Genomic DNA, 12,366 nt, shown 5'->3' with positions numbered 1-12,366 from the left:
ATCATGTATTATACATTATTCCCTAGAAGGTAGACAGATCTAGTTACATAAAGAAGTGAGAGTGAGAGACTCGTACCCATTGCAGGCTCATTTAGAGCACTGTATCTTTCTCTTAAAGCCAGCGGGGTGAGAGTTCGCCTTCGGTCTTCACTCCCAACAATCTGAAAGAAAACATCAATGCAGTCGGAAATCTCGGAAGAAATGTGAACAAATACATTGAAGTTGTCTTTTAAAGCTTTACCTTGATACATGGAGGCATAGCGATGTTGAGGTTGCAGAGCACATGCTGGCTGTCTTCATACTTGGTGGATTTGCGAAGGAAAGACAAAAATCCAGTGGGCTCTTTACTACTGTCCCTCACCTTAGACGCAGAGGTTAAAGGTTAAAAAAAAAATATGACAGATGCATGAGTAGAGAAAGACCTAATGGAGTAACAAAGAAAATAAAACTGAAGACAAGTCAAAAGGCAACACCTTAACAGAGACAGGAAGTCGATTATCTCTGAAGGCCTGGAAGCTAAAGCAGCGAGGCTGTTGGGTGGCCTTCCTCACCGGAACAAGATTCCCTGAACACTCCAGGTGAAGTGGCATTCCTTCCATAACCTGTAATCACAGAGGCATTAACACATGTACAAAGAAGTAATCCAATAAGCACAACATGGCCCAAGAACTCGATTGTCCTGTGTAAGAAGGTCTCTGAACTGACCTCTATGTCCCTGCTGCGAGCCACCTCTGTGAAGTTCTCATGCTGCTCCAGAGTTTTATCCATCTTGTCATCAGTCATGCAGTAGCAGCGCAAACGGCCCTCGCGTAGCTCATTCATTTTTGCAAACACCACAAACTTGGCCATGTAAGGTACGGCCGACAGCTCCCTGTACAGCAGGTTGGCAAAGGACACAGCCTCGGCTGTCCGAGGACAGTCTGCGAGCCAGAATCTGGGAGAAAACGATCACGTTCAGTCACATGCATCTGTTCTTTGTCTCTTTATAATCACAGCCAAGCTGCTTACTGCAGTGGTTGTAGATGGCAAAGAATTTGAATAATCTTTCTTTTTTCTGTGTTATGATGACAAATATAATTTCACTGCACATGCTGCTATCTGAACTTACCGTGCAGAAACATTGGTTGTGAAACTGGCACATTCACTAGCATAGATAAGCTTAGTAGTGCCAGTAATGTCCTCCCATTGAGCTGGGGCTGTACCACCTGGGAGTCACAGAGAATGAGAGAGAGCACACCGAGTGATCAGCAGTCATAAAGAGTAAGTCTAGTGATGGCAGCATTTTAAACCAAGTATTTTAACCAAGCCTGACTATCAGCTGCATACACAAATCTTTCTTTGCTTTGGAAGTAAACTGCTGACATTGACACAAACACCCACGTGACAGCTGTGGCATGGAGTACCTATGACAGAGCAGAGAAGACGCAGACTGGTAGTATCACCCTCCCCAGAGTCTCGAGGGCTCTCCCTCCAAGATGGAGGCAGGGGAATACGTAGGCCGATTGGTCGGTGAAACTTGCGCCTCCGAGGCTCCACCGTGACTACGGGGCTAAAGTTTGCTTGGTTACCGAGAAGCTTTGCAACCAGCTCATCTGGAACTGGCTGAGCCTGAGGTTGGGAGTCGATGATGGCAAAAGGGAGCACGCAACAGGGGGCACGGTTTTGATGAAAGGGAGATTAAATGAAAATAAATAAATATGAAGAAAGATTTTAAAAAAAGATCAGGATGCCATGTGTAATGAGTTGATTGTAGGTGGATGATGAGACAACAGAAGTGGATAACAGAAAGGACAACCAAGTGGGGAAAATTAAAGATGATGAGAAAGAGAGAGAAAGAGAAATAAGGCCGCAGTGAACAAACTACTTCAACACAGAAACAATACATCTGAAAACCAAATAGTAACACAAACTGGTTGCATGACTTTACAAGTATATTTTTTATTGTAAAATGTAACAAAGTATGTTAACAAGAAGCTTTTACAATCATTAATACAGGAGAGATATCAAGTAAAAAGGCACTGTGGCTTTTCACAAGGCCATTGATGATGCAATTACTACAACAGCATTTTAGTTAAACAGATATGTTCCTAAAATATAGCCATGTAAGAAAATACTGAACATTATATTTCACTAATATTCAGTTACATTCACTATCAGCGTTGTTAGTTTGCAAAACCTATCGAGCTCAGATTGAATTCACTCGTGTGCCTAAAAGAAAAACAATTTCATCAAAACAGTAGTAGAAGGTCCACTTTTCATTTTGATTTACTGAAACATGATTTGGAGTCACACAAGCTGCTTAAGCTGCCGATCTATGTATGGAAAGAAGATTTTGAATGAGGAATTAATGCAATCAGAATCTTGAACTGGAACAAAAGAACATGCAGCAAAACAAATGGCAAAACAGTCGGTATTGTTTAAGCAACCAAAATAAAAATCACATGCAAACGAAACCTTGAAATCCCAAATATGCACGTCTGAGAAACAAATAGATGCATACGGCGAAGAATTAGGAAGGCAGAAACTCGAATGAAATCAATATAGTTTTATGTCTGATGACTGGATTGTTGTTTTTAGAGAATTAATGTACAGTTTAACTGTATTTTTAAAAGTAAAATCACATTACTGAATGTATTTTAGTCTTACAGTTAACAGCCCAGTGCCATGATATGTGACTCCTTGATGTGTTGGGGACATGCAGTCCTATGTCTTATATGTCCTCTTAAAAAAATTACTGCTTTACAGAATGTGGTGCTAAAGTTGAGCTAATAATTATTTATATTTTTTTTGTTTAGACAGCAAAGACACTAAAAGACTCAAAAGGCTCAAAAATAGATATAAACTTATATGGGCTTATTTTTTAGATATCTTAATTTAGTGTGTAAAATGCTAAGTACAGAGAATATGGTCAAGAATACATTAGCGAGAAAGACGTCACTGAAATCAGTCCAGTGTTATACAAAGGTGCCAAGTGCATGCAATGTGTGAAATGTAAGGCAAAAAGGTCCTCCCAAAAAAAAAAAGAAAAGAAAAAATGGACAAACAGACAAAAACAGTAAAGTAAATCAAAGAAACTTGGCACAAATGCTCATAAGAATACATCATTACACAATCAAAGTAAATCCAACATGCAACACAGGCATTAACGATTCTGTTTCTCCTCTCCTTCCTTCTCCACTTCGTTCCATCTCACCTGCAGCCCCAGACGGACTCGTTTGGTGACTGCTGTCTCGGGAAACGTGGCCTGGACCATCGGCACTAGTTTACTTGTCAGGGAGCCTCCTTCCGGGCCAATCAGGTCACTTTCTTGTTGCACTCGTGACACAACGGCAAAATAAAGGGGGAAGTCGGTAGAGATGATGCGGCGGATTCGCTTCTTCCCAAGTTCTTCTTGGCTTTCTAAATCTGAAGGGAGAAGAAGTGGTTGCGTTTGTTTAACAATGACACTAGGCCGTGGCTTAACTGAGTGTCAGCCTGAGATCAGCCTTTAAACTCTTACCCTCATCCATCCCGTTGAGGATTGTTTCTAGCACCTCGTCCCCGTAACGGTTGCGGTGTTCTTTCCAGACCGAGCCATTCTCACTCCTCAGCACTACGAGCTCCCGGTCACCACGACTGAGAGCAGCAAAGTGGGGGATCTCCACAATCACCGGTCTGCCACACATACAGAATTACACATGAGTAGAGAAACCCTTTTCTAACAATACATAAAACACTTAAAAAAAAAAGAAAAAAAAGAAGCTTCCTCACCCCAGAAACTGCATCCCTGCAGGACCCAGGGAAATGATTCTGCTGGCCAGCCCCTCTCCCTCCACCAGTGGAGGGGGGCTGGTCAGCTTCTGCGGCTTCACCAGGCGGCAGGTAATGCGGGTGGGTGCAGCACACGTCCGCGGAGGTATGATGACACGCAGACCATTATGCCTGCTGCCTCGCATTGAACCGCCACGCGCATCCACCATAAAACTGACCAGGAACCTGTTATCGGACAGCGATTGTGACGGTTAGTTTTCCGATCAGATTGTAAGCAGAGATGAAGTGATTCTTATGCTTGCAGTGCTGACCCCGTGTGTATGGGACTGGCGACTGGGCTGACATTGTCTGACGTCTCAGTCGCAGGGCTGCTGGGAATCAGTGAGTCCTCGTCGTATTCTTTGGGCAGTGGAAGTGGAGTGTGTTGCTACAACAGACATAAACAAATAAATGATTTAAATAACTAAAAACTTTTATTACTTATTTTAAAAAAAAAGGTATGAGAAGCGATATGATGGGTACTGAAAACCTGTGTTTATAGTCACTAAAATTCTAGTTTTACAGGGAATGTTGAGAAGACATTTTGGCAATGACTAAAAGGAGGGTTTTATGTCATGTTACAGAAATGCTGAAACAAATGAACCAGAAATCAAAACTGTGTGTTTACACATTTTAAAACAACATATTTTTTCGTGTATATGAAATATGTCTTATAATAACTCTGAAAGTCACTTACATTTCTTATACTAAATAATATTCACTGCCTTCTTAAAATTATGCGTGGGAATAATTTTTAAAGAGGAAACTTTGACTCTGCCATTGCAGCACTTTGTTCTTTTCTGTTGTAGATTTGCTGCTGTGCTTGGGATCATTGTTTTGTTGCATGACCCAGTTTGGGCCAAGCTTCAGCTGTTGGTCAGATGGCCTCACATTTAACTGTAGAATACGTTGGTATACACATGAATCGATGATGATTTCAATGACTGTAAGTTGCCCAAGGCCGGTGGCCACAAAGCAAGCCCAAATCATCGCCGCTCCACCGCCCGCATGACAGGTGGATAGTTTGACCTTGAGTTGAATTTGCTGGGACGTCTATTCCTGGGAAGACTGATGAGTGTGTTGAATGTTTTCCACAGAATGACCAACTCCAAATTGTTTGGAAATAGCCTCATAACCCTTCCCAGATTTATGTTTAATGACTTTACTCCTGAATGCTAGACCAGAAAACTGCCAAAACCTATGTTTTTATAGAGGTGCTCACACTTACTGATGATCAATTAATCAAGTGCATTTAATTGAAAGCACCTGGCTGCTACTTATGCTCTTAATTCCTATGGAAAATATATGTAAGGGTTTTCTTGTTGTATACCCTTAAACTTGCTTTTTCATATAGCTGTACAATGCAACTATAGGTTGATTCATACTTGATTTTAATAATTATGTTGGCTTTGAATGGGGCCATTTTCAAGAGTAAATAACAGTATAACACATAAAATAGCTATAAAACCTTTTCCCCCCTGTTTTTTTCCCCTTTTTTATGCAGGAGCAGAAAGAGGTAGACTAATACTAAAGAGTCTGGCTTTCTCTGCTGCTCCGATTTTGTCATCTGATGATTTTATGAAAGTGCAATAAAAGCATTTACTATTTTAGGTTTTCTGTATCTCAGTGATACTGCTCTGTAGTACCTGATCTATCTCATGTTCTCTCAGGATAACAGGCTCTGGAGAGACACGAGGGATCCGTGGAATGGCTGGCGAATAATTTCTGTTGTAGGAAAAAAGGAAAAAAAAAAAGTCAGATTTAAGACATTTCTTTGCATCTCCTCCCAAGTGTTCATCCTGGTGTTTAATGTGTGTGTGTCTATGGTGCAACCCCTACGATCCATCCACCTATTAGCTTAAGGTTACTAGCTTGGCTCTCTCCCCTGCTTCCCCGACCAGCCCCCCTTACGCTGTGCCCAGCCCTCTCTCGTACTCCAGTGATTTCTTGGGGGAGAGGAAATCGTCATCATGGTCTTTCATGTCATCCATCTTCATGTACCTGGCCCCTTCTGTCCCCAAGAGCTCCTCTCCTTCAGAGAACAACATGCCAAAGAGAGCGAACAGACCGTGGTCAGGTTGGTGAAACAGCATCAGAGAAAGAGAGAAAGAAGAGAACAGGGTTGTTAACCAGCTGTGAGAAGTGTTAGACAACATGATATCCCAGCTGATGGCTCTGCTATGTGGTGGTTAGACTGGTGAAATGAAACATCGGTGAAAATGATCTGGCCTTATTATAGCGAGTCAGCAGCACAAACACAAACATATTTTTATCCAGGATACAATAGTAGAATTAAAGCTGCACAGTTGTTCCCACTTTTTGAATAGAAAGGAGTAGATGAAACATTTTCTCCACACAAAACTGGAATTTAAGGGAAATTGTGAAAAAGATGAAATATATGACACACTGGTGGAAAAAACTAAACACAAAGGGATGTGAGAACATGGTTTGAGTGGGAATTTTTTAAAGGACCCAAAAAAGTTGCCTTTCACTGAGAATCTTCTCTTTTCTAACTTGGAGAAACACTGCTAACTGTAGCAACAGAGAAATGGATCAAGCTTTTGGAAATTTGTTCCGGAATAGGAAAAAAGGCATCCATTATTCTGACCTGATTCATTTTTATATGTTTTTGACTAAAAAGCAAAAAAAGGTTTTGTTAAGTGAACTCTAATTTTGAAATCATCACTGAGAGTCATGAACTGATTGTATGAGATGATCATCCCATGCCTTGTTATCATAGAGGGAAAGACAAGAACTAACTCTAAGTTGAAGGAAGTGTTTTCCATGTCAGAATCCTTTAAGCTACTCCCAACAATAACGGAGAGGAGAAATAATCTTTTATTATTAAGTACAAGTCCTGGATTTAGGACATGACAAAGAGATTGAATGCATCGCCTGACAACAGCAGCCTGTTAAGAATTGAGACCATCAGTAAAACCTTTTTGTACCAGTTTGGGGAGAGCACTTAAGTGATATTCAGGAGAGGTCACTATGTGGGTAAAAGTACTGTTATCAAATAGATAAATAATTGACCAGTACAAGAATAATACGATATGCAGAAACCAAAAAACATCTATGGACGTAATAAATGGACAACAAACTGTTAAAAACGGGTTGTTAAAACTACAAGCATATATTCACTTATAATAAAGGGTTAGGCTATAAAATGCCTGCAGTAATCAACAATCTGCTGTTATTATCAAATAAAAACCAGTAAGCAGTAAATTCGACTTCTATTAAACAAAATTGCCACCCCTCTGGCTTTGGAATTAAAAGCTGAGTGAAAGACATCACCCACTCATCGACACCGGAGACTAATGGGATCTCTAATGGGAACGAGATGTCAGCATTTAAGTGTTTCAGATGAGAGAATACCTTTGACAGTCTAGCTGGATTGTTCATACCTTTAATATTCAAGCTCAGGGGCCTGATACAAGATTCAGCATCTGGGTTTTAAGGTGTTAATTTAAGGTGTCACAAGAATGGGGACAAGGCAAAGAGGGGGAAATGAGCAACATAATTCCTTGATGGGGTTGTGTTTATGGCTAATTGTTGGACAAAAGATGTGACGTAGGATGAAAGGAGAAAAAAACGTATTACTGGAATAAACAGTGAAGTGGCCTGAATTAAATGGAAGAAAGTTTCAGTTGTTTTTACTACCTACTATAAAGAATTGTGATTTTTACAGTGGGTTCAATGTAGGAATTAAAAATAAAATTGACATTCTGTCAATTAACAAAAACTTTTTTATAATTATAAGAGAGACTGCGCAATGAGCTAATGAGCTTCCTTACAATTTAAGCCCCAAACAGCATTTCGTTATCATGTGGAAAAACTGAGATGTATTCTTATATTAAAATATCTCAGGGTGTGGTTAAACTTCTTCACTCCTCTGACCCACGAAAGATCAGAGCGGGCTGCATGTGGCCTCCAATGTAAAATGAGTCTCACATCCTTGCTCTAACAGAACACTTCTGCTCCTATAGCTGATCAAATTGCTGGTGAGGACAATAATAATAAACCATCTTATACTATAATATGGGAAATATGGGTGGAGTCACTGCTACAGAGAGCCGATCTGAGGACATCAACAATACAGCAGGACACTGTGGGCAGCTGATTCAGATTAACTGATCTTTACTACATCTGAATAAAAAGATAAAAATGTGCTCTTGACTTTGGAAAAGTTCATAAAATCCAGCTAGAGACAACACTGTTACTGATGAGCAGAGGGTGCATCAGAGCACGGAGCAGCATAATTTAATTTCTAACATTTTAGACAGCCGCTGCTTCAGAGAGTGATGCTGGAGGCGATTTGCTCTAAAAGAGATGAACACAAACACAGAGACAAGCAGAACAACAGAATTTCACTCCACGTATAACACCAACAGTGCAAGTTGCTCTCTGCTGTCCTTAGAACAAAGCACATATCTAGAAGTGAATTGAGGTGCTCTTCAGTTACTTACCCCCCAAAACAGGCGATAATGTTAAAGTGTTAATCAGCATCAAATGGAAATCTTCTCCGTGTGCGTGAATTAGTGACTGCAGCAGCCTGTGTGTCTGCATGAGGTCCCAGAGCCACAGTGATGTCGTAGTTATCATTACACCACATTTGACTCCATGAGTGCGCTACCCACAGGTTCACAAGTTAGCTCATGTCCTGCGTATCCTCTGTCTTGTGTGCCATGCATGTGTTGAGTAGGCGAAGCAGTCTGCTAATATCAGTTTACCAATCCGGATGTGAGATGTGTCTTTAAGACGGCGACTCAGCTACTTTCTATATTTAGAGCCACACTGACAAACTGTTGGTTGAATTATCAGGGGCCTAAAAATATCAAGACATGATATCCCATGACATTATTGTCAGCGGTATTGTAAACTTCAGGCGTTAAACCTGAGAAACCTTAAACCTGTCATAAGTGATTTTTTTTTGGGCCACACGGGGGCAGCGGAAAATAGCTGTGACCTGACCAACGGTTCATCTGTGACACGACACAACCATAGCATTTTTTTTATCCTGCTTTTCTTTTTACTCATAATTCTACGTCCTCTGCTTAATCATGCGCGTAAATGTCTTTTTGTTTAATAGCTCCGTAGCTAACAGTATTCTGCAAAAGTCTCAAGCTATCTCTCATTTCCTTATATTCTGCTTCCAAGTTTCTAAAGTGGTCTTGAACAGTAGTTAGGAGTAGGAACTTTATTTGATTCTATTTTTTAAGCCACTGATGTGGGGTGGAAGAAGTGGAGGACAAGCCTAAAAAACTACCTATAGGAGTGAAGAGTAGCTGAAAGTCAAGTCCTTAAGTGACATGAAAAGATCCAGCAAAGAGCTGACACAAGACCTGAGAGCATCTGACCCTTCAGGTGATTCATCTACTGTTCACCTGAACAACACGTCGTATGGAGTGATGACATTTTTGGGCTCTATGTATGTACGGAAGACAGGAGATATGATCCTGAGTGTCTGGATCCATCCGTAAAACACGGTGGAGGCTCTGTCATGGTTTGGGGCTGCATTTCAGGTAGTAGTGTTAGTCAACAGAAAAGTACTATCAAATTTTGATCCACCATGCAGTACTCTCTGAAAACACCTGATTTTCAGCATGACAATGATCTAAAACACAGAAGTGAAAAAAAGGCAGCCAACATCCAAATAAGAGTTTTGAATGTCCTAGTTAGAGATATGACAAGGGAGCTGCCTATGAGAGTTCAGGCTGTGTCAAAGAATAAAGGTGGTAATACCAAATACTGAGCAATTGTAACAAGCTTGAAAATCAAACTCTGTTTTTGCCTTATATACCGTATATTACACATACAACAAGCTGGCAAAGCAAACCATTAGCTGAAAGTGACTCTAACCATGAGGGCAACAGTGGTGTGATAATCATAAGCAACTCCTATTAGAACCTGGTCATGTGACATATTATTAATGCTAATAGACCTTTGAGCATTTCTAAGAATCTCTAAGCCCCCAACCCAACAACCAATCAGCCAGCAAACACAGGTCACATGACAGAAACACAAGACAGTAATAAACGATGCAATACATAGAGGCAGATTCACATGGCGATACGGTTACAGTCACACATGTTTCAAATGAATATTAAAAATATGTATATATGACACTAAAATCTAAGTTATTAAAACTCACAAAGAAGGTTTTTTTTTGTGTTTTCCTAACTAAAGATTTATATTTGATTTAATATTATTAACAATGAAGGGCTTATGTCAAAGGCACCTGGAGAGTCAGAGAATGAGCGTGTTAGCACTGGGACATATCGAGGTTACAGACATGGGTGCTATGGGTGCATGCCAGTGAGAAACCAGAGCCACCACCACAGAGGGGAACGAAGGAGAGAGAGAAAAGCAGTGGCACAAAGATGGCGTGAGTCTGAAATGGAGCCACACACGTAAGAAACAGACATTCATACCTAATGTTAGCTGTGCAATTCCTAAAAAAAAAAAAAAAGAGCAAAAGGCAAAAAAATGAGTCGTGAGGGGAAAAATGTTTACATCATCAAACAGTTACAGTGTTCCTGCTGTTTTATTTCAGTGATAATAATGATAATACCTTCATCTTCAGACACATCCAGTATTTCATCCACTGTCTCTGGGAAACTCATGCGATGTTTCTCTGTGGTCGTCTTTTGGGCATGGAGAAAAGAAAACAGTTACCGACAACAGCAAAAGGGAAGGTTCAACTTTTCATACAATATGTTCCCATATGATTATCACCACCCCTTTTCTGAACATCTCACCATGGAAACTGTCTCCTCAGTGACAAGTTTTAGGACGTCAATCACCGAGATGTAGCCTAACCTCTTCGCGATAGCCAGAGCTGACGTGCCATGCTAAAAGAGAGAGAGTGGGACATCGATGAACACCAAACTTTACGAATGAGGATGATGAAGAGATAATCGCACTCACTGTAGTGGTCTCATTGGGCTGGGCGCCATGCTTCAGCAACAGTGTCACAATATCCGTGTGTCCCTGTTGGGCTGCCTGATGCAGAGGAGTGTAACCAAGCTGTGAGAGACACAAAAGTGTAAAAGTCGCTGTAAACACTAGAATTTCTGTGAGATTTCTAAAGACCACGTTCACGGTAGTCAACAAAAGCTAAACTAAGCCAGATGTGAAAAAACACAGACTTATGAACCAAACGGAAATAAAATAAAACTTACATACGTACATACAAAACTAATAAAAATAAAATGAAAATATTGTAGGAATGTTTTGTCAGTTTGCTTAAATTTGTGATGAGCCTTGATGCCTGAGTTTACTGAGACTGAGACATTACTGTAAGTGATGTAAAAGAAAAATACCCACTACATTATATTAAAAAATAAAGGAAAAGCTTAACATTTTAAGCAAAAATAGACTGCAACGAGCAGCCAACTGAGAAAAAAAAACAAAGAATGTCATATGTGAAAAAGCTGATTAGTCGGTTCATTGCAGCCCTACAGTACATCCCACCTTTTCTTATAGTTGCTTTTTTCCTCTAGCATCTTCATATGAATATGGATAAACGCACACCAGCTTGAAACAGTTACTCTATGTATTACAGCAAACCATGTTTTCAAACATTTATTCCCTTATGAGCAAAAAACTCCTCTATGTCCTATTAAATCATTTTACACTAACAGCGGGGAAACCCAGCCATCACGAGCTGTGTGTTAACACACTGTAACCGTGGTTACTGACAGACTGTACTGAAGCTCTATGACTCATTCCCATCCGGCTTTAGCTGTAGTTTTCGTCCAGAGCCAGAGGGAGGCACTCACCCTTGTTTTGCTGTTCACGTTGGCCTGTTGCTGCAGGAGGAACTTCACCATCTTGATGTTGCCATAGTGACAAGCTACATGGAGTGGGGTGTAGCCCATCTGAAAGTGGAGAAAACACAGTGAAGGTCGTAACCGGGATCGTAATGATCCCACATGGAGGTTGAGTGTTTTATGAAAAACGTTTTAGAACTGCATACTATGTTTTTGAAATGGTTAAAGTGTTTCAAGAAAAGAAGATTGATTCAAAAATTGATACAAAAAAAATTATTTTAGGAATTAACAAACAGCGATTGGACCAAAATATAACCAGACAAATCAAAGCTACTCAGACATTTTCTCTTTCAGCTCAAAGACAAAACACCGCGTGATGAAAAGGTCTTACCCGTGTTGCGGCATAGACTGACGCGCCCTGCTTCACCAAGATATCAGCGATCCCAACGTGTCCTTCCTGTGCCACCAGGTGGAGGGGTGTTAACCCACTCTGTTTGTCAGGGTGAAAAGACAAAGGTCAAAAACAGCAAAAACAACATAGACTATAGTTTATTTTACAGTAACATTTCTTTCATTTTTTAAATTTTATCTGTCTTTGCCTTGTTGCCGAGGTTGACGTTGGCCTGTTTGGAGATGAGCAGGGACACCATGTCAGGCCTTCCTTCCTGTGAGGCCAGGTGGAGAGGTGTGACACCCTGTAGTGACTCAGCATTGGCTGATGCTCCATACTGCAGCAGGCTGTTGGCCACCTCCACCTGGTTCTGCTTGGATGCTATATGTAGGGCAGTGTAGCCATTCTAGAAAA

The 12,366-nt window shown here is 40.6% G+C and overlaps 1 protein-coding gene across 1 annotated transcript in view; it reads right to left on the bottom strand.

Moving 5' to 3' along the window:
- The window catches only part of ank1a (ankyrin 1, erythrocytic a), a 103,642-nt gene that overhangs the window by 13,913 nt on the left and 77,363 nt on the right, over positions 1-12,366 (bottom strand). Inside the window, exons 19-37 of the mRNA XM_082553263.1 lie at positions 12,161-12,358; positions 11,953-12,051; positions 11,571-11,669; positions 10,717-10,815; positions 10,548-10,640; positions 10,361-10,433; positions 10,221-10,241; positions 5,701-5,821; positions 5,436-5,514; positions 4,062-4,177; positions 3,751-3,975; positions 3,500-3,654; positions 3,194-3,405; positions 1,404-1,608; positions 1,109-1,205; positions 706-934; positions 474-602; positions 242-361; positions 77-161 (exon numbers count right to left, since the gene is read on the bottom strand). Coding sequence (XP_082409389.1) covers positions 77-161; positions 242-361; positions 474-602; positions 706-934; positions 1,109-1,205; positions 1,404-1,608; positions 3,194-3,405; positions 3,500-3,654; positions 3,751-3,975; positions 4,062-4,177; positions 5,436-5,514; positions 5,701-5,821; positions 10,221-10,241; positions 10,361-10,433; positions 10,548-10,640; positions 10,717-10,815; positions 11,571-11,669; positions 11,953-12,051; positions 12,161-12,358 — 2,455 coding nt within the window. The remainder of the gene's footprint in view (positions 1-76; positions 162-241; positions 362-473; positions 603-705; positions 935-1,108; positions 1,206-1,403; positions 1,609-3,193; positions 3,406-3,499; positions 3,655-3,750; positions 3,976-4,061; positions 4,178-5,435; positions 5,515-5,700; positions 5,822-10,220; positions 10,242-10,360; positions 10,434-10,547; positions 10,641-10,716; positions 10,816-11,570; positions 11,670-11,952; positions 12,052-12,160; positions 12,359-12,366) is intronic.

This window comes from Aulonocara stuartgranti (genome assembly GCF_965226115.1).
Source record: "Aulonocara stuartgranti genome assembly, chromosome: 12".
NCBI lineage: Eukaryota > Metazoa > Chordata > Actinopteri > Cichliformes > Cichlidae > Aulonocara > Aulonocara stuartgranti.
This window is presented reverse-complemented; position numbering and strand designations above follow the sequence as displayed.